General features: G+C 48.6%; 2 protein-coding genes across 2 annotated transcripts in view; both read right to left on the bottom strand.

Moving 5' to 3' along the window:
• Positions 1-22,300, bottom strand: part of LOC119976643 (zinc finger protein 721-like) — a 999,221-nt gene that overhangs the window by 838,237 nt on the left and 138,684 nt on the right. The window lies entirely within an intron of this gene.
• The window catches only part of LOC119975581 (zinc finger protein 91-like), a 177,204-nt gene that overhangs the window by 16,220 nt on the left and 138,684 nt on the right, over positions 1-22,300 (bottom strand). Inside the window, exon 2 of the mRNA XM_038815369.1 lies at positions 18,715-20,043. Coding sequence (XP_038671297.1) covers positions 18,715-19,570 — 856 coding nt within the window. The 5' untranslated portion in view covers positions 19,571-20,043. The remainder of the gene's footprint in view (positions 1-18,714; positions 20,044-22,300) is intronic.

The following is a 22,300-nucleotide window of genomic DNA, read 5'->3' as shown; positions in this document are numbered from 1 at the left end:
GGGTGTGCTGGGGTACGATGGGAGACTCCAGAGAGGGTTGTATCCGAGCTTAATACTCCCCTGGTTCGACCGGGGAGTGGGGGCACTGGGGGCTGGCCGGCGCGGGGGCGTGGAACAGGTGGAGCGAGCTCGTGGGCTCGGGAGTGCAAGGGAGCGGCAGCATGGGGTGTAGGGTGAGGGGTCCTTCTGTGGGGTTAGAGGAGGCGCTGGATCCGGCGGGTGCCAGATCCCGGAGGGATATTATGTCCTGACGGTCATCAGGGAACTGCGTACTGGGGGTTGGAGTGGAGCAGGCGCACCTTCTCAACAAGGGGGTCGGTTTTGTGCGCCCTGACGTGTTTCCTCAGGAGTACGAAATGGAGTACGGACATGAGTACTTAGGTGACAGGAATGTGCTGGGGTTGTAAAGGGAAAGCATTACTTGCTGCCCTACTTCAAACTTAGTGGCATGCACTGTCTTAGCAAAACAAGCCTTGCTTTGTTTCTTCCTTGTCCCCATTCTCACAGCGGCTGCGAGTTGGCCTGCCTTCACATTTGCTATCAACTGCTGTACAGCGTTTTCGTGTGTGAGGGCTGTCACTGCGGGGCTGGTCAAATCTAAACCTAATAAATATTCCGTTCCTTTCATGGGGTGTCCGGTCATGAGAGTGTGGGGGGTGTATCCTGTGGACGTGGATACCGTGTCTTGTAAAAACATCAATGCAAATGGGAGAACTGAGTCCCAGGTGCTATTGTTCTGCTGAACCATTTTCCTAAGGGTGGCTTTTGTGATGGAAATGCTTCTACCCATTTTGTGAAGGTGTCGATGACCACCAACACATACTTATATCCGTTTCTGCAAGGGGGTAGGGGTCCTATGAAGTCTATCTGGAGGTTAGTCCATGGGCCATTAACGGGGTGGGTGTGGCTGAGTTGAGCCTTCTTTGCGTATCTGTCCGGATTGTACTGGGCACAGATCAAGCAATTCTCAATGTAGTGTGTTACGTCGGCTTTCAAATTTGGCCACCAACAGAGCGGTCTGAGGTGGGCTAAAGTGGGTTCAATTCCCTGATGTCCATGATTGTCATGGAACAAACAAATGAGTTGGTTCCTATCCTGCTCTGGAATTACATAAAGGCTTCTTTAAGAATCACACCGTCATGTGTGGTCATGGAATTCTTAAATTTTTCATAAGGGGCTGGGAAGGTTCCCTTTAAAACTTCCCTGAGCTTCTCGTCCTGTTTCTGTGCCTGGGCTAAATCCTGTATGTTGGTCTGTGAGACCTAAACTGCGTGTACTGGGGCGCTTTCAGGGGGGTTCCAAAAATAACCATGCCAAGAACCTGCTTTTGCTAGGGTGTCTGCTTTAACATTTCCAGGTGGGGAAGAACGGTGGTGACTGCGACTTTAACAATGCCGTATTTCTAGTCCTTTGCCTGCTTTAAAATATGGCGGAGTAATGGGGCTGATGGTAGGGGTTTTCTATCTGCGGAAAAGTAGAGAAAAAGAGGGCTAAAGGCAGGATGCCGCAGGGGGAAGCGCTGAGGTATATGCCGCACGCTAATTGGTTACAACCGGGACTATTAATTAATATACTATGCGGCCCTTTAAAATTGTGAATTTCTGAATGTGGCCCTTGCACGGAAAAGTTTGCCCACCCCTGCTTTAGCCAATGAAATGGATCAGAAGCCGTTACTAATGTCCAAAACCGTAAAGAATCGTGACTGGAGTCCCTGCTTGAGCATGGTCTCAGGACTTGTGGCTATGGTGGGGGCTGCTGCTGGGGTTACTTTGTTCAGTTTCCGGTAATCAATGGTCAGTCGCTATGATCCATCGGGTTTCCTGACGGGCCAAATCGGGGCATTATTAGTGGAGGCTACTGATCTCAGTACGCCCTGTTCTAATAAACTGTCTATTACCTTTGAGATTTCTCCATCTGCTTCCTGGGGAAACCTGTACTGTTTCTGGGGTCTGGGGCCAGGACCTGTAATCTGCACAGAGCCAGCCATTCTGCCACAGTCGTGCTTGTGCTGTGCAAATGCTGCTTTGTATTCTTGCAGGACTGCCCTAACCTGTTTATCTGCACTAATTGTTCTCGGGTCAAACCAGTATTCTCCAACTGAGCTGATTCTATTTCCATATTCTCCTACTGTGAGCGTTGCGGGGGCTCATGCTGCTTTTGCCATTCTCCAGCCACATTTGTTGACTGGATCAAATGAAAGATTGTGGGAGCTCATAAAGTTGATTCCTAAAATGTGTTCTGCTGTGTGGGGCAGATCAACTAACACCATGGGGTGCTTGGTTGTTACATTGCCGATTTGTACGGATACAGGTGCTGTTCTGTGTCCCTGCTGTAAGTGACCTGTAAAGCCACTGAGGGTGATGGTGTCTGTTGTGGGCCATGTGTCCCTCTGAAACATCGTGGAGGAATTGAATGTGGTGCGGGACCCTCCTGTGTCCCAAAGAAATTCAACGGGCTGACCCCGTACTTTGCCTGCTTCGACCGGTCGGCCAGTCTTATCCCAAAGGGTGTCACAGACCCAAGTTGGGGAGCCCGAACACCGTCAGTCTGTGCCGTTCATGTCACCCTGGTCTGAACGGGCGCTAACACTGTGAATAGGCTTTGCCCTATTCCTATTTAGGGTGCCTGTCTGTTGGGCTCTCTGTGGTTTCTGTGGCGTGTTGCACTCATGGGCAAAGTGTCCTAACTGACCACAGTTGTAACACTCCTGCGATTTGGGCTGGGGTGGGCTGTTTCTACTCTCATTTATCCATGCGGGGTTCTGGTGTGCTTTAACTGTATGCATATCTGCATCTGCCTGCTCTTCCTCGGGTTTCCTAAAATTGGTCTTGTTCTGAACGGATTGCTCCCAAGCGCGGGACAACCTTTTCAAAACCCATTTCTCATTGTGGGCCTCATCTGAGGGGTCATAATTTGCGCAAGCTCTCTGTCCTGCCTCTGTTGCACGAGAGATCAAAATTCAAGTCCATTTTGCCATGTTATCTGGGGACAAATGGGCGCGAGCTAATTCTCCAAAAAGTGCAGTGAAATGAATCCACAAGCGTCCGGCAAACGCTGTGGGGTGCTCTGTCTTCTTTTGCCTGCATCTATTCAGTCCTTCTGCCGGGTCTCCTCTGTTATAGCCGATCGCATCAAGGATCGCTGTGTTCATCTCTGCTAGGGTGCCTCCTCCTACATTCTGTGGGTCGGGAAGGGCTGCTACGACTGAAGGATCGAGGCTCAAAACTGTGAGCTTTACCTGCTCTCTCTCATCCAGGCCGTACATGGTGGCCTGCTGTTTAACCTTTGCGAAGAATTGGTGGGGGCTTGAAGTGGGGAGGAACGGTGTGATTTTCTCGCATGCGTCCCGTAATTGGGTCACGTAAAGAGGATTGTATACATGAAATCCATGTCTCCTTCTGTTGCGGCACTGCGGTGTGTGGTTACCGGATTCATGGGGGTGTGATCTGCCTGTTCAGTGGGGGGTTGGGGTTTCTCCTGCGATATTGCTCCATGTACATATCTATGGGCTGTTCCATTTAATTCCTGCCAATCGGGGCCGTTTTCCTGATCTAGTTGAGGTTCGAATGTGCTCTGAAAGCCATTCTGAACTGAAAGCAGGGATTGTAATTCTGCAATTTGCTTCCGGCACTTTGCATGGTCTACCGAGCTCTGCCTTTGTTCCGTTGTGGAAGCATGGAGTGTTCGTAGGGCTGCTTTTAAGTCATTGCACTGTTTCTGCAATGCCTCTACCTGCTGTTCTGTTTCTTGTCTTACCAAGACCGTACGTTGTGTGTCCTGGTAGGCCTTGTCATACTGGATCTGGAAGCTGCTTAAGTGCGCCAGACAAGACTGGTGTGCCCTCTTGGCATCATCCGCCTCTCTGTCTTTTGCTGCTAACTTCCCTCTGAACTCTCTGTTCTCTCTCTCTCTATCTCGCTCACATCTACCTTACTCATTCTATCTCTCTCCTCTATCTCTCTACGGAGTGTCTTAACGACCTCCTCTGTGCCTCGCAATTGTGCCAGACAGGGCACGATTGCCATCGGCTTGCGAGCTTTTCCCAAGCTCTTAGAATATAGAACATAGAACAGTACAGCACAGAACAGGCCCTTCGGCCCTCAATGTTGTGCCGAGCCATGATCACCCTACTCAAACCCACGTATCCACCCTATACCCGTAACCCAACACCCCCCCTTAACCTTACTTTTATTAGGACACTACGGGCAATTTAGCATGGCCAATCCACCTAACCCGCACATCTTTGGACTGTGGGAGGAAACCGGAGCACCCGGAGGAAACCCACGCACACAGGGGGAGGACGTGCAGACTCCACACAGACAGTGACCCAGCCGGGAATCGAACCTGGGACCCTGGAGCTGTGAAGCATTTATGCTAACCACTATGCTACCCTGCTGCCCTCTTCTTGTGAATCTCTGTCAGGTTCTCCCACCAAGTATGTCCTATACTCCCGGGACCCGTTTCTTCATTCGCGCAAAATTCGCTCCAAAGGGGCCATCCTTTCCCTTTGAGGCACTTCCTAATTTCCTCTTCCCAAACGGGACACTGCCCTACTCTGCTTGTCGCTGCGACCTCGAATTCCTGGGGGTTCAGTTCTCTATTAAATTTGGAACAGGGGGTGATAAAGCGGTGATGTAAACACGGGTACGGCTTTCGCTAATTTCCGGCCTACAAAACTCCCGACAGTTTTACGCAACAAAATCTCTCAGGTTTACTTATATCCCTGTTAGTACGCATGCATTAACACACTTCCGAATTCTGGAGGATTGATCAGTACTGCTTAAACTCTTGTGGTTCTTCTGTTTCCAATTGGATTTCTAATTCAAATTTTGGGTTCTCTCGGAGTAGCGGGGGGGGGGGGGGGGGGGGGGGGCACTTCTAAGTCGAGTCCCACCAGAGTCGCCAGTGAATGTTGCTCGTTATGCTTTCCCTTAATTTGCTCTGGTTTAATTACCTTTGCTCAAGAGTCGCCGGGTATCTTTCTGATACCACCACAGGGTTCAAAGCCGAATACTGATCAATGACTCGATACACCAGTTAGTAAGTTTGAAATCAATGCACATTTATTTACACACACAGTCAATTATTACTCATGCATAAACTCTACTCGCTAAACTACAACTATTACTAAAGCCTATACTTAGCTTCGAGTGGCCCACTGAGTCAGAGGAACAATGGCCGTTGTCCGGTTCTGATACTGCTGGCTTCGAACTGCTTTCGAATAGTAGCTAGGAGTGCCTATCTCGTAGCGTGCGTTGACCTTAGACTTACTTGGCTGGTGCTTGGCGGGCCTCTCGTCGCTGAGAGCCAAATGCCAAGGTGAAGATGGAGAAGCTAAGAGTTCTCAAGAGCTTCTAAGAGAGCGAACTGACCTTGGGGACTCTGTTTTATAGCCCCCAGGGGTTTCGCTCCCTTCTGGGTGGACCCTGGACTTGGTCCCAATTAATTGGACCATGTCCCAACCGTTGGTATTGATTTTCTCCAATAACGGGGTTGTTCCCCTGATCGGTGGGCAGCCTCTATGTAACCGTTGGCCTGCCTTTGTTTTAACTTCCACTGGTGCCGGGAAGTCTGTCCTGGTACCGATTGTTTCAATGTTTCTTTTTGTCCCTGGAGATAGCTCATTACTATGCTAATGGCTAGTAGTTTCAGTTCTGTCTGGGTTCTGCAGGTTCCAATACACAGGGAACCTTGCACCTGCTTGTTTTTCTAGTGTTTATTTTTCCCTGCACTCTTTGCGCGTATCCATTTTGAAATCGGGACGTGGCCACCCCAGGTGGCTACAATGGTATATACCAATTCAAAGTTATGCCATTTGGCATGAAAAATGCCCCAGCCACATTTCAACGGTTAACTAACAAAGTTGTTTCAGGATTACCCAATTGTGCGATATACATCGACGATCTGGTAATTTTCAGCCAGACATGGAAAGAACATTTTAAACATCTGATGGAGTTATTCAATTGACTTCAGGAGGCGGGTTTGATAAACCTAACCAAAAGGGAATTTGGAAAAGCCTAAGTCACTTTCCTTGGCCATACAATCGGACAGGGTTGAATGGTCAAATGGGATGTGAGACCAACAGTTATTGAGGAGTTTCCGATACTCTCAAGACAAAGGGAAATAATGCGATTTTGTGGCATGAATGGTTTTTATCGAACATTTGTGAAAAGTTTTTATAGCGTGGTTGCTCCACTGATGGACTTGCTGAAGAAACTTCAAAAATTTCAGTGGTGTGTGGAATTTCAACAGGCATTTGACGGCCTGAAAGCTGTGATAACCAATGCTCTTGTGTTGAAGAATTACAAGAGGGTCTGTGATCAGATTAAACTAAAGTATCTGACTTTAAAGAGACATGCCGAGGCAGAGAGAAATAGATGGATTATGCAGAGACCTACTTGTTCTCTGGGGCCTCACGGTAGCATGGTGGTTAGCATCAATGCTTCACAGCTCCAGGGTCCCAGGTTCGATTCCCGGCTGGGTCACTGTCTGTGTGGAGTCTGCACGTCCTCCCCGTGTGTGCGTGGGTTTCCTCCGGGTGCTCCGGTTTCCTCCCACAATCCAAAGATGTGCGGGTTAGGTGGATTGGCCATGCTAAATTGCCCGTAGTGTAAGGTTAATGGGGGGATTGTTGGGTTACGGGTATAGGGGTTACGTGGGTTTAAGTAGGGTGATCATTGCTCGGCACAACATCGAAGGCCGAAGGGCCTGTTCTGTGCTGTACTGTTCTATGTTCTATGTTCAAAGAGACTGTCAATCGAGAGGATTCAGTTGGAGGAAGAACAAAAAAAATGGACTATATTATTACACCTGTTTGTGTGTGTTGTTTTTTGAAACGAAAAAGTACATTTACTGTGTGAATTTCTCAAAGGATAGTGAAAAAGTGAAAAATGAAACTATGTTGAAGTTGATACGTTTTTTTTTGGGGGGTGGTGTCATGAGAATGTCACTTTAAGAAATGTTTGGCTGCTGATATTACTGCAGTGATGTCAGAGTGTGGGTGGAGCTGAGCTGTGGCTCTGCTTTTTACTTTCACTTTGAGAAAAGATTGGGTGTGTGTTTTCTTTTGGTTTTGTTTCAGTGTTGGAGCTGAAGCCAGACAAAGCAGGTGTATTGTTGTTCTCTCTGCCATGAAAAGACTATCTTCATCAATTGCTGAATTCAGAATTATAAATGTTCTCAGTAGTGAATTTAAACCTTATGTGCTTCTGTTAAAAGGTGTTTCTTTTGTCTTCTGGATGTTGTTTGGGAATTTATTAAGGATTACTTAGTGTTGTATTCTTTGGGGGTTGTATTTGAATTAATAAACAAAGAAAATTACAGCACAGGAATAGGCCCTTCGGCCCTCCCAGCCTGCGCCGATCTAGATCCTTTATCTAAACCTGTTGCCTATTTTTCAAGAATCTACTTCCCTCTGTTCCCCGCCCATTCATATATCTGTCCAGATGCACCTTAAATGATGCTATCGTGCCTGCCTCTAACACTTCCGCTGGCAAAGCGTTCCAGGCACCCACCACCCTCTGCGTAAGAAACTTTCCACGCACATCTCCCTTAAACTTTCCCCCTCTCACCTTGAAATCGTGACCCCTTGTAATTGACACCCCCACTCTTGGAAAAAGCTTGTTGCTATCCACCCTGTCCATACCTCTCATAATTGTGTAGACCTCAATCAGGTCCCCCCTCAACCTCCGTCTTTCCAATGAAAACAATCCCAATCTACTCAACCTTCATAGCTTGCACCCTCCATACCAGGCAACATCCTGGTGAACCTCCTCTGCACCTGCTCTAAAGCATCCACATCCTTCTGATAATGTGGCGACCAGAACCGAACGCAGTATTCCAAATGTGGCCTAACCAAAGTCCTACACAACTGTAACATGACCTGCCAACTCTTGTACTCAATACCCCCCGTCCGATGAAGGCAAGCATGCTGTATGCCTTCTTGACCACTCTATCGACCTGCGTTGCCACCTTCAGGGTACAATGGACCTGAACTCCCAGATCTCTCTGTACATCAATTTTCCCCAGGACTCTTCCATTGACCATATAGTCCACTCTTGAATTAGATCTTCCAAAATGCATCACCTCGCATTTGCCTGGATTGAACTCCATCTACCATTTCTCTGCCCAAGTCTCCAATCTATCTATATTTTGCTGTATTCTCTGACAATCCTCCTCGCTATCTGCAACTCCACCAATCCTAGTATCATCTGCAAACTTGCTCATCAGACCACCTATACCTTCATCCAGATCATTTATGTATGTCATAAACAACAGTGGTCCGAGCACGGATCCCTGTGGAACAACACTAGTCACCTTTCTCCATTTTGAGACACTCCCTTCCACCACTACTCTCTGTCTCCTGTTGCCCAGCCAGTTCTTTATCCATCTAGCTAGTACACCCTGAACCCCATACGACTTCACTTTTCCCATCAAACTGCCATGGGAAACTTTATCAAATGCCTCACTGAAGTCCATGTGTATGACATCTACAGCCCTTCCATCATCAGTTAGCTTTGTCACTTCCTCAAAGAATTCTATTAGGTTTGTAAGACATGACCCTCCCTGCACAAAGCCATTCTGCCTATCACTGATAAGTCTATTTTCTACCAAATGTGAATAGATCCTATCCCTCAGTATCTTCTCCAACAGTTTGCACCACTGACGTCAAGCTCACAGGTCTATAATTCCCTGGATTATCATAGAATCATAGAATTTACAGTGCAGAAGGAGGCCATTCAGCCCATCGAGTCTGCACCGGCCCTCGGAAAGAGCAGATTATCCCTGCTACCCTTCTTAAACAAAGGGACAACATTAGCAATTTTCCATCCTCCGGCACCTCACCTGTGCCCAAGGATGCTGCAAAGATATCTGTTAAGGCCCCAGCTGTTTCATCCCTCGTTTCCCTCAGTAACCTGGGATAGATCCCGTCCGGTCCTGGGGACTTGTCCACCTTAATGCCTTTTAGAATACTCAAAACCACCCCCTTATGCCGACATGACCTAGAGTATTTAAACATCCATCTCTAGCCTCAACATCCGTCATGTCCCTCTCCTTGGTGAATACCGATGCAAAGTACTCATTAAGAATTTCACTCATTTCCTCTGACTCCACGCATAAATTCCATCTTTAGTCTTTGAGTGGGCCAATCCTTTCTCTAGTTACCTTCTTGCTCCTTATATACGAATAAAAGGCTTTGGGATTTTCCTTACCCCTGTTAGCCAGATATTTCATGACCCCTTTTAGCCCCCTTTATTGCGTGTTTGAGATTTGTCCTACTTTCCCGATATTCCTCCAAAGCTTCATCAGTTTTGAGTGGCCTCGATCTTATGTATGCTTCCTTTTTCATCTTAGCTAGTCTCACAATTCCACCCGTCATCCATGGTTCTCTAATCTTGCCATTTCTATCTCTCATTTTCAGAGGGACATGTCTGTCCTGCACTCTGATCAACCTTTCCTTAAAAGACTCCCACATTTCAAATGTGGATTTACCCTTAAACAGCTGCTCCCAATCAACATTCCCTAGCTCCTGCCGAATTTTGTTATACTTGGCCTTTCCCCAATTTAGCACTCTTCCTTTAGGACCACTCTCGTCTTTGTCCATGAGTATTCTAACATTTACGGAATTGTGATCGCTATTCCCAAAGCAATCACCGACAGAAACTTCAACCACCTGGCTGGGATCATTCCCAAATACCAGGTCCAGTATGGCCCCTTCCCGAGTTGGACTATTTACATACTGCTCTAAAAACTCTCCTGGATGCTCCTTATAAATTTTGCTCCATCTACACCTCCAACACTACATGAGTTCCATTCAATGTTGGGGAAGTTAAAATCTCCCATCACAACCACCTATTGCTCCGACATTGTTCCATAATCTGTCTACATATTTGTACCTCTACTTCACGCTCACTTTTGGGAGGCCTGTAGTAAATTCCCAACAATGTTACTGCACCCTTCCTATTTCTTAGCTCTATCCATATTGCCTTAGTGCTCGAATCCTCCATCGTCCCCTCCTTAATCACAGCTGTGATATCATCTCTGACGACTAATGTAACTCCTCCACCCCTTTTACCTCCCTCTCTATCCCTCCTGAAGCATCTATACCCTGGGATATTTAGTTGCCAGTCTTGCCCTTCCCTCAACCAAGTCTCAGTAATACCAATAACATCATATTCACAGGTACTAATCCAAGCCCCAAGTTCATCTGCCTCACCTGCTACACTTCTTGCATTAAAACAAATGCACCTCAGACCACCTATCCCTTTGCGTTCATCATCTCTTCCCTGTCTACTCTTCCCCTTAGTCACATTGAGTTTATTATCTAGTACCTTGCTTTAGTTGCTGCCTCTTTACTGACCTCTAACTTCCTAATCTGGTTCCCACCGCCCCCTGAACCGGTTCCAATGTCCCAAAAATCTGAACCCCTCCCTCCTGCACCATCTCTCAAGCCACGTATTCATTCTGACTATTCTTTAATTTCTACTCTTTGACTGTCTCGTGGCACTGGTAGCAATCCTGAGATTACTACCTTTGAGGTCCTGCTTTTTAACTTATCTCCTAACTCCTAAATGGTTGCTAACATGTTTCGTGTATGTTTTAAAAAGGTTAATTTGAGTTCTGTAATGAAAATTGGAAAAATATGACATTTGAAACGTGAAAGTAACACCGAGAATGCCTGGGACGTTTAATGAAAGGGAAAAGTACCACAAAGGGTTGAAAGCAGCAGCTTGTTTGAAATGCAGACTGCTTCACAGACGGGAAGGAAAACAACTAGGAACAATTCATTCTGATTTACAAGTTAAAAAGTCATTTGATCAACTTAAATTCTTAAGTTATATGAAAGGGAACAGTATTTCACAATTGTTTAAGCAATGAATTATTTTATTGAACAATTAAGAAGAGCAGCCAGAATCTAAGGTTTAAATTAAGGGACAACTGTTCAACGTGAAAACTTGCTGACACCAGTAATAAGATGAGACAACTGATTTACGGATAATGAAACCCATAAGCTCGCCATGTCATTGATCCAGGTCTCCACGCTTGGGGGCCTCGCATCCTTCCATTGTAGCAAAATCCTTCGCCGGGCTTCTAGGGACGCAAAGGCCAGCACACCGGCCTCTTTCGCCTCCTGCACTCCCGGCTCCACCCCAACCCCAAAAATCACGAGTCCCCATCCTGGCTTGACCCTGGATCCCACCACCCTCGACACTGTCCTCGCCACCCCCTTCCAGAACTCCTCCAGCGCCGGGCATGCCCAGAACATATGGGCATGGTTCGCTGGACTCCCCGAGCACCTGACACACCTGTCTTCACCCCCAAAGAACCTACTCATCCTTGTCCCAGTCATGTGGGCCCGGTGCAGCACCTTGAATTGGATGAGGCTAAGCCGCGCACACGAGGAGGAAGAATTAACCCTCTCCAGGGCATCAGCCCATGTCCCGTCTTCGATCTGTTCCCCCAGTTCCCCCTCCCACTTAGCTTTCAGCTCCTCTACTGACGCCTCCTCCGCCTCCTGCATAACCTTGTAGATATCAGATATCTTCCCCTCTCCGACCCAGACCCCCGAAAGCACCCTGTCGCTCACCCCCCTCGCGGGAAGCGAAGGGAATCCCTCCACCTGCCGCCTAGCAAATGCCTTTACCTGCAGATACCTGAACATGTTCCCCGGGGGAGCCCAAATTTCTCCTCCAACTCCCCCAGGCTCGCAAACGTCCCATCAATAAACAGGTCCCTCAGCTGTCTGATGCCCGCTCTGTACCAACCCTGAAATCCCCCATCAATGTTCCCGGGGACGAACCTATGGTTCCCCCTTAACGGAGCCTCCATCGAGCCCCCCACTTCTCCCCTATGTCGCCTCCACTGCCCCCAAATCTTGAGGGTAGCCGCCACCACCGGACTCGTGGTATACCTCGTAGGAGGGAGCGGCCACGGCGCCGTTACCAGGGCCCCCAGGCTTGTATCTCCACAGGACGCCCTCTCCATCCGTTTCCATGCTGCCCCCTCCCCCTCCATTACCCACTCGCGCACCATCGACACATTGGCCGCCCAATAATACCCCGAGAGATTGGGTAACGCCAGCCCCCCCCCCCCCCCCCATCTCTACCCCGTTCCAAGAAGACCCTCTTCACCCTCGGGGTCCCATGCGCCCAAACAAAGCTCATGATGCTGCTCGTAACCCTTCTAAAAAAGGCCCTAGTGATAAAGATGGGCAAACACTGAAAAAGGAACAAGAACCTCGGGAGAACCGTCATTTTGACGGACTGCACTCTACCCACCAACGATAGCGGCACCATGTCCCACCTTTTAAATTCCTCTTCCATCTGCTCCACCAGCCTGGTAAAATTAAGCTTATGGACAGTCCCCCAACTCCTGGCCACCTGCACCCCCAGGTATCTGAAACTCTTCACTGCCCTCTTAAATGGAAAGCCCATAATAATCTTGTTGACCCTTTGAAGAAGGACCGCGGGATGAAAATTGGGAGGCACTGAAAAATAAACAGGAATCTTGGGAGGATTGTCATCTTTATCGTCTGCACTCTCCCCGCAAGTGATAGCGGGAGTGCATTCCCTCTTCATTTGTTCAACCACTCTAGTCAAAGTTAGCTTGTGCAGCCTGCCCCAGTCTCGTGCCACCTGTATCCCCAAGTATCAGAAACTCTCTCCGACTATCCTAAGTGGCAACCCCTTCAACCTATTCTCCTGGTCCCTCGCCTGCACTACAAACATCTCACTCTTAGTCATGTTCAGTTTGTATCGAGAACCTGCCAAATTCTCTCAATATTCCTTGTAGACTGTCCACCCGGACAGTGGGTCCGATACATACAGGAGCAGGACGTCCGCGTAAAGCGAGACCCTGTGTTCCACCCCTCCCCTAATCATTCCCTTCCACCCCCTCGCAGCTCTCAGGGCAATCACCAGAGGTTCTGTAGCCAGTGCGAACAGCAACGGGGAGAGTGGACATCCCAGTCTGGTCCCCCGGTGTTGTCTAAAATAGACCGATGTCCTATTCGTCCTTACGGTCGCTTTTGGGCCTGGTACAAGTCTGACCCAGTCGACAAAGCCTTCTCCAAATCCGAACCGTCTGAGTACCTCCCACAAATAGTTCCACTCCACCCGGTCAAAGGCCTTCTCGGCATCCATTGACACCACTGCCTCTATCTCTCTGCCCTCCGGGGGCATCATGATCACGTTGAGTAGTCTTCTAAAGTTGGCAACCAGCTGTCTGCCTTTCACAAACCCTGTTTGGTCTTCGCCGATCACCTCCGGGACACAGTCCTCAATTCTAAGCGCCAAGACCTTAACCAGGAGCTTGGCGTTGACGTTGATCAGGGAGATTGGTCTTTATGACCCACACGCTCCCGGGTCTTTATCCCGTTTTAATATCAGCGAGATGGTAGCCTGTGTCATTGTCGGGGGTAGAATCCATCTGTCCCTCGCCTCGTTAAATACCCCAGTCAGCACTGACCCCACCATCTCCGAGAACTTTTTGTGGAACTCCACTGGGTATCCATGTGGCCCTGGGGATTTACCCGACTGCATGGCCTTCAAGCCCCCCAGTACTTCCTCAGCTCTAATCGGGGCCCCCAGTCCATCTACTAGCCCCCTGCCCACTTTTGGGAAGGTCAGTCCGTCTAAGAAGCGCTTCATCTCCTCCGGCTCCTCAGGGGGTTCCGAGGTATTGAGCTTGCTATAAAACTCAATAAGTTCCATCCAACCATCAGACTCATCATGGACTACTCTCCAAAATCAGTTGCATTCTTGGACACATCTCCACCGAGGACGGTCACCTCAGCACTTTGCTTTACCGCAAGCCCACGATGCTCCACTTCTCCAGCTTTCACCCTAAACACATTAAAGAAGCCATCCCCTATGGACAAGCCCTCCGTATACACAGGATCTGCTCAGATGAGGAGGAGCGTAACAGACATGTACAGATACGGAAAGATGCCCTCGTACGAATGGGATATGGCGCTCGACTCATCGATCGACAGTTCCAACGCGCCACAGCAAAAAACCGCACCAACCTCCTCAGAAGACAAACACGGGACACAACTGACAGAGTACCCTTCGTCGTCCAGTACTTTCCTGGAGCGGAGAAACTACGACATCTTCTTCGCAGCCTTCAACACATCATCGATGAAGATGAACATCTTGCCAAGGTCATCCCCACACCCCCACGACTTGTCTTCAAACAACCGTGCAACCTCAAACCATTGTTTGCAGCAAACTACCCAGCCTTCAGAACAGTAACCACGACACCACACAATCCTGCCATGGCAATCTCTGCAAGACGTGCCAGATCATTGACATGGGTACCACCATTACACATGAGAACACACCAATCAGGTATGTGGTACATTTTGCGACTCGGTCAACGTTGTCTATCTCCTATGCTGCTGGAAAGGATGTCCCGAAGCGTGGTACATTGGCGAGACCATGCAGACGCTGCGACAACGGATGAACGGACATCGTGCGACAATCATCAGGCAGGAATGTTCCCTTCCAGTCGGGGAACACTTCAGCAGTCAAGGGCATTCAGCCTCTGATCTCCGGGTAAGCGTTCTACAAGGCGGCCTTCAGGACTCACGACAACGCAGAATTGCTGAGCAGAAACTTATAGCCAAGTTCCGCACACATGGGTGCGGCCTCAACCGGGATCTTGGATTCATGTCGCATTACATTCACCCCCCACCATCTGGCCTGGACTTGCAAAATCCTACCAACTGTCCTGGCTTGAGACAATTCACACCTCTTTAACCTGGGATTACCCCTATCTCTGGATCTGTAAAGATTTGATCTGTAAAGATTAGCATTCCAAGCATTGTCTGGCATCTTTGACTTTGTCTATATATATGTTTCTGGATATTATCTCTTCATTCACCTGAGGAAGGAGCAGTGCTCCAAAAGCTTGTGTTTGAAACAAACCTGTTGGACTTTAACCTGATGTTGTAAGACTTCTTACTATAAAACTCCTGAAACACCTGGTTCAGTCCTGACGGGTCATCGACTCTGTCCCCATACCGTCAACTACCTGTCCTATTTGCCTGGCCGCCTCCTTCCTCCTGAGTTGCTGCGCAAGCATTTTACTAGCTTTCTCCCCATGCTCATATACCACACCCTTTGCCTTCCTAAGTTGTTCCTAAGCTTCGCTTATGGACAACACTCCCAGCTCGGCCTTCAGTCTCCATCTATCTCTAAGTAGGTCCTCCCTCGGGGCCTCTGCGTATTACCTGTCTGTCCCGTGGATCTCCTTGACCAGTCTGTCCATTTCCGCTCTGTCCGTTCTATCTCTGTGGGCCCGGATTGAAATCAACTCCCCACTTACCACCGCCTTCAGCGCCTCCCACAGGGTTGCTGCTGAGACTTCCTGTGTCATTGACCTTCAGGTAGTTCTGCATGCACTTCCGCAATCTCTCGCACACCCCCTCATCTGCTAGCAATCCTACGTCCAACCTCCATTGTGGGCGTTGGTAACTCCCATTGCAGACCTGCAGGTCAACCCAGTGTGGGGCATGATCCGAGATGGTGATTGCCGAGTACTCCATATTCTTTACCCCACCTACACAGTCCCTGCTCATGCTGAAGAAATCGATTCTAGAGTATACTTTGTGAACATGTGAGTAGAACGAATATTCACTTCGGCCGTCTGGCTCTCCATGGGTCTACCCCCCCCCCCCCCCCCCCCCCTCATCTGCTCCATGAACCCCCTCAGTTCCCTTGCCATCGCTGGGAGCCTACCCGTTCTGGTCCAGGATCGAGGACCGTGTTGAAATCCCCACCCATGATCAGCTTGCGTGAGTCCAAGTCTGGGATTTTCCCCAGCACCCTTTTAATGAAGTCAGCATCGTCCGTCCCAATTTGGAGCATATACATACACCAGGATTACCCTATCCCCTCAAGCGTACCACGGACCATAAGAAATCTACCACCTCCATCTGCAATTGTGCCCTCCGCCTCAAATTGAACCCATTTTTTTTAATTATAAATTTAGAGTACCCAATTCATGTTTTCCAATTAAGGGGCAATTTAGCGTGGCCAATCCACCGACACTGCACATCTTTGGGTTGTGGGGACGAAACCCACACAAACACGGGGAGAATGTGCAAACTCCACACGGACAGTGACCCAGAGCCAGGATCGAACCTGGGACCTCGGCGCCGTGAGGCTGCAGGGCTAACCCACTGCGCCACCGTGCTGCCCTTGAACCCATTTATTGATCACGATTGCCACCCCCCTGGACTTCGTGTCTAAGCCCGAGTGGAAGACCTGGCTAATCCAGCCCTTCCTTAATCTGGTCTGGTCAGTCACTTTCAGATGTGTCTCCTGCAGCATGGTTACATCCACCTTTACAGCCCGCAAATGCGCGAAAACGCGCGCCCTCTTGATGGCCCGTTTACTCCTCTGACATACCAGGTGATCAGCCTGGTTGGAGGGCACCTAACCCCCCCCCCCCCACACCGTGCCGGTCACAACCCTTCTTGGGCCCACCTCCATCCCATGTGCCGCACCCCTCCCAGTTCGCCTCCTGGCAGTTCCCACCCCCGACCTCCTCTGTTACCTAATTTAGATTCGTCCCATGTCAGCAGAGTAGCTTCCCCCCTCCCCCCCTAGAAGCAACAACTCTCTGAAACCCGGCCTCTGCCAAATACTGGCTGTATGCATACCCCCCACCTTGACTTCCTTGACTAGCTTCCCACTAGCCCGGTGACTCAACCCTCCGGTGCCCACTTGTCTCGCTCCCATTGTGCCCCCGAGCTCATCCCCTCCCCCCCACCCATCCATACCAATTCCCCTGGTCTGTCCTGCTCGAGCTCTAAAATGAGGAAGATCAAACAAAAAAGGGCAATCAAACAAAGAACCGAGACCACCCCAGCTGTAATGCTATTCCAGTTGTGTACACAGCTGAGTAATAATTCTGCGCATTAATAAAAGAAAAACACAGCAACACAGTACCGGTGTAACCCCCCTGCATTAAATAACTTTAACCCCCATTGCTTTCCGGCCAAATTTCTGTTACGATGGAAGCTCCAAAAAGAAAAACACAAAGAAAAAGCAAACCGAAAGAAGAAAAGAGGGAGGGGGCACCCGTCCCCCCCTCACCCATTGTAACCAAAGGCAGCGAGAAAAATACAAAGTACCTGTGAAGCAACAAAAAATAGAAAGTCAGTCCAAGAAAAATAGAAATCACGTAAACAATAATATTCAGACTCTGGCTTGAGTCCTTGGGCCCTCAGTTCGGCACCAGTCCCTGATCCTTTGCGAACGCCCATCGCCTCATCGGGGTCCATAAAGTAGTAATGCTAGCTCTGGTGCCTGACCCAAAGACGCGCCGGGAAGAGCAGACCGAACACACGTGCTTTTTGAACAAAATCTCCTTAATTCGTTTAAAGGCTGCTTGTCGCCTGGCCACCTCCTGACTCAGGTTCTGGTAGATGCACAGGACATTGTTGTTCCGTGTACAGCTCCTTATGCTCTTTGCCCACTGACGGACACGCTCCTTATCCATGACTGGTCCGGGGGGGGGGGGGGGGGGGGGGGGGGGGGATCTCCCGGTCACGGCTGCCTCACATGCACTCTGTGTGCCCCATCCAGCTCCAGCGGTCGCAGGAAGGAGTTAGCTCCCATCAACTGCTGCAAAAGGTCTGCCATCTCCGCTCCTTTAGCCCCCTTCAGGAGGCCAACAATTCTAAGATTTTGTCTGCGGGCTCTGTTTTCCAGGTCTTCAAGTCTGTCAAGCAGCCTTCTCTGTCGCTTCTTTAACCCATCTATTGCAGCGTTTGTATGTGTGTCTGCCTGTTCCTCCACCGCTTGCTTCAGCTCCTTGACCTTTTTGCCCTGGGCCGCTAGTCTTCGGTTCACTTGCTCCACTGCTTTCTGCAGCAGTTCTAAGTTCTCCCGCTTCATTGCTTCAAAACTTCCTTTTATGACCTGCAGCATATTATCCAGCGCTGCTTGGATCGTCTGGTCCATACGTCAGCCATCTTTGATCCCGGGACAGCTCCCACACCATTCTGTCTCTGCTCTTTCTTTTCCTGCTTTCTGCTCTTCTTTGTTTCCATACATCTCCGCACGTTTAACTCAGCAACTTTGTGGCCGTCTTCTCGGACACAAAAGTTCCAAAAAGTCGGGAAACCAGGTCCAGAACTCCGGCCAGAGTGAGAGCCACCGAATGTGCGGCTCACTCCCTCATCGCCGCCACCGTAAGTCATCTAGACTGGATTTCTTGATGCTTGTGTGGATGTCCTTCAACATCTCTTTTCTCATGTCTAGGAATAATGACTCTAGTCCCTTTGTTGCCATCTTTGGCATTCACTTCATCTCTGCCTGCCCATTGCTCTCTCACAGCAGCAGGTGTCCTTGATGGTTTCAAGCAATCCTTTCATCACATCTTCTTCCTGCAACATTTGAAGAGTTTTATCTTGTTGTGGAGTTTACTGGTTCTGAGCAAGATGCTTGTCTGCCAGATTCAATGTTGTTGCTGGATTGATGAGATCCAGGACAAGGAAATATGTTGACCTTGTGAAAGCTTTGTCACAAATGCCGCACCTGAAGAGTTCCTCCCCGTGTGAATCCACCGGTGGCCCAGGAGTGTTAAAGATGTCACAAAAGCTTCATTACAAACCTCTCATCTAAAGGATTTGTCAAGGCTGTGGCTCCTCTGATGGGAGCAGGAGGCTTGATGACAAAAATAATTATTTGATTTGTTCCACCTAAATTGTTTCTCCTGTGTGGCTGCGTTTGTGTCTATTGAGATTCCCTAATACAGAGAATGATTTGTCACACACCTCACAACTGAATGGTTTCTCCCCTGTGTGGGTGCGTTCATGTGTGTAGAGCTCAGATGATGTCGAGAATGATTTGTCACACACCTCACATGTGAATGGTTTCTCCCCTGTGTGGATGCGTCTGTGTGTGAGAAGGTTCGATGAATGAGAGAATGATTTATCACACACCTCACACTTGAATGGTTTCTCCCCTGTGTGAATGCGTCGGTGTTTGCGGAGGTTCCCTGACAATGAGAATGATTTCTCACACACCTCACACCTGAACGGTTTCTCACCTGTGTGAACGCGTTTGTGTTTATCGAGATCCGATATTGATGGGAATGATTTGTCACACACCTCACAGGTGAATGGTTTCTTGCCTGTATGAATGCGTTGGTGTTTGCGCCGATCCGATGTTGTCGAGAATGGTTTGTCACACACCTCACACGTGAACGGCTTCTCCCCTGTGTGAATGCGTTCATGTTTGCGCAGCTCTGTTGACGATGAGAAGGATTTGTCACACACATCACATGTGAACGGTTTCTCCCCTGTGTGAATGCGCAGATGCATACGGAGAGCAGATAACCACAAGAATGATTTGTCACACACCTCACATTTAAATGGCTTCTCCCCAGTGTGCATTCGCCGATGGTTCACCAGACCCGATTGTTGTGTGAAGCACTTGTTACACACTTCACATTCAAACGGCTTTTCTCCAGTGTGACTGCGTTGGTGATTCTCCAATTTTGATGGATATATGAATGCTCGATTACACAAGTCGCACTTGAATGGTTTCCCTTCCATGCGGCTGTCTTTGTGTCACTGGCGAGACAACAGGTGCAGCTTGTGCGTTAGGAGGTCCTATGTGTCTGTGGAGTACATCTCACACTTGACCATGTTCTCGCATGTAAGAATGAATCAGTGGTTCATGAGGCTTGCCGAATGATTGAAGCTCTCACCGCATTTGGAGCCAACTCACACTTCTTCCCAGCCTCACTCTGACTGATTACCGACAGCCAAACCTTCAGAAAGGTTGGTTCCGATGGAAGATTCCACACCACTGACCAGTTTCAGATCTGATGATGTATCAAAAGCTCCCCTGACCCGACCGATTTCCAGATGATGGTTTCACTGCCCAACCTTCTCTGTGCTGAGGAATACTGTGAAGGGACTGGGTGTCTTCCCATAGATGTACAGTTGTTCCTTGGCAGACGGTCAGGACCTATCTGTGGTGTCTACCCTCTCTGTACTCTCTGCTGTAGTATGGTGTAATCCTTCTGTAAAACAGGAAATGGAAACATATTTTCACTAATTCACAAAGGGCAAGACAGTGTTACAGTGTTAATATACGCCTACTTATGACAATAAAGATTATTATTATTAAGAGAATAACTAAGGAAAGGGTGGGGCCAGTCAGAGATGTACATGGTAACGTGTGGGTTTCAGAAGATGTAGGCAGGGTTTTCAATGAGTATTTTATCTTATCTTCACCAAGTATAGGGATGATTCAGACATTCTAGTTAAAGGGAGTGTGAAATATTAGATACAATAAGTATAGTGAGAGAGGGGGTACTGGAGGGACTGGAATCCTTGAAGGTGGATAAATCGCTAGGGCTGATGGATTGTATCCCATGATATTGAAGGAAGCCAGGGTGGAAACAGCGAATACTCTTGAGGATCATTTTCCAATCCTCACTAGATACAAGTGAGGTATCAGATGATTGGAGTTCTGAACGCTGTACTATTACTAAAAAAGGGTGTGTGAGGTTGGCTGGAAATTCTGACTTCTAGTCAGTCTGACTTCAGTGGTGGGTAAATTATTGAAAACAACTCTGAGACACAGAAAAAGGAATGGATTGATCATGGAGAGTCAGCTTGGTTTTGTGAGATGAAGTCCAGATCTTATTAACTGAATCAAAATTTTTGAGCAAGTAACAAGGAAGATTCATGATGGTAGTGCAGTGGATATTGTCTCCATGGAGTTCAGGAAGGTATTTGACAAGGTCCCACATGGTAGACTGGTTGGAAAAGTGAGATATCATGGGATACAGGGGAGGTGACAGATTGGATCCGATATTGGCTCAGTGACAGGAAACATATAAGGTTCCACACGGTAGGCTATTGCAGAAAATACGGAAGTATGGGATTGAAGGTGATTTTGCGGTTTGGATCAGTAATTGGCTAGCTGAAAGAAGACAGAGGGTGGTGGTTGATGGCAAATGTTCATCCTGGAGTTCAGTTACTAGTGGTGTACCGCAAGGATCTGTTTTGGGGCCACTGCTGTTTGTCATTTTTATAAATGACCTGGAAGAGGGTGTAGAAGGATGGGTTAGTAAATTTGCAGATGACACGAAGGTCGGTGGAGTTGTGGATAGTGCTGAAGGATGTTATAGGTTACAGAGGGACATAGATAAGCTGCAGAGCTAGGCTGAGAGGTGGCAGATGGAGTTTAATGCGGAAAAGTGTGAGGTGGTTCACTTTGGAAGGAGTAACAGGAATGTAGAGTACTGGGCTAATGGCAAGATTCTTGGTAGTGTAGATGAACAGAGAGATCTTGGCATCCAGGTACATAAATCCCTGAAAGTTGCCACCCAGGTTAATAGGGCTGTTAAGAAGGCATATGGTGTGCTAGCCTTTATCAGTAGGGGGATTGAGTTTCGGAGCCACGAGGTCATGCTGCAGCTGTACAAAACTCTGGTGCCTGGAGTACTGCGTGCAGTTCTGGTCACCACATTATAGGAAGGATGTGGGAGCTTTGGAAAGGGTTCAGAGGAGATTTACTAGGATGTTGTCTGGTATGGAGGGAAGGTCTTACGAGGAAAGGCTCAGGGACTTGAGGTTGTTTTCGTTAGAGAGGAGAAGGCTGAGAGGTGACTTAATAGAGACATATAAGATAGTCAGAGGGTGAGATAGGGTGGACAGTGAGAGTCTTTTTCCTCGGATGGTGATGACCAACACGAGAGGACACAGCTTTAAATTGAGGGGTGGTAGATATAGGACAGATGTCAAGGCAGTTTCTTTACTCAGAGAGTAGTAGGGGTGTGGAACGCCCTGCCTGCAACAGTAGTAGACTCGCCAAATTTAAGGGCATTTAAATGGTCACTGGATAGACATAGATGAAAATGGAGGTCAGATAGGCTTCAGATGGTTTCACGGGTCGGCGCAACATCGAGGGCCGAAGGGCCCGTACTGCGCTGTAATGTTCTATGTTCAAAGCACGGACAAAGTTGAAGCCGCCATTAAACACATGAAGAAGGACAAGCTGCAGGAGTGGTGTCAAGCGGGGCGCATGGTGGTGCAGTGGTTAGCACTGCTACTGCTGGGCAGCATGGGAGCACAGTGGTTAGCATTCCTGCCTCACGACACCGAGATCCCAGGTTCGATCCTGGCTCTGGGCCACTGTCCGTGTAGAGTTTGCACATTCTCCCCGTGTTTGCGTGAGTTTCGCCCCCACAACCCAAAGGTGTGCAGCGTAGGTGATTGGCCGCGCTAAATGTCCCCTTAATTGGAAAAAAATATGAATTGGGTACTCTA

Source organism: Scyliorhinus canicula, chromosome 13 (assembly GCF_902713615.1).
Source record: "Scyliorhinus canicula chromosome 13, sScyCan1.1, whole genome shotgun sequence".
NCBI lineage: Eukaryota > Metazoa > Chordata > Chondrichthyes > Carcharhiniformes > Scyliorhinidae > Scyliorhinus > Scyliorhinus canicula.
The sequence above is the reverse complement of the archived record's forward strand: the minus strand, read 5'-3'. Positions and strand labels throughout refer to the sequence as shown.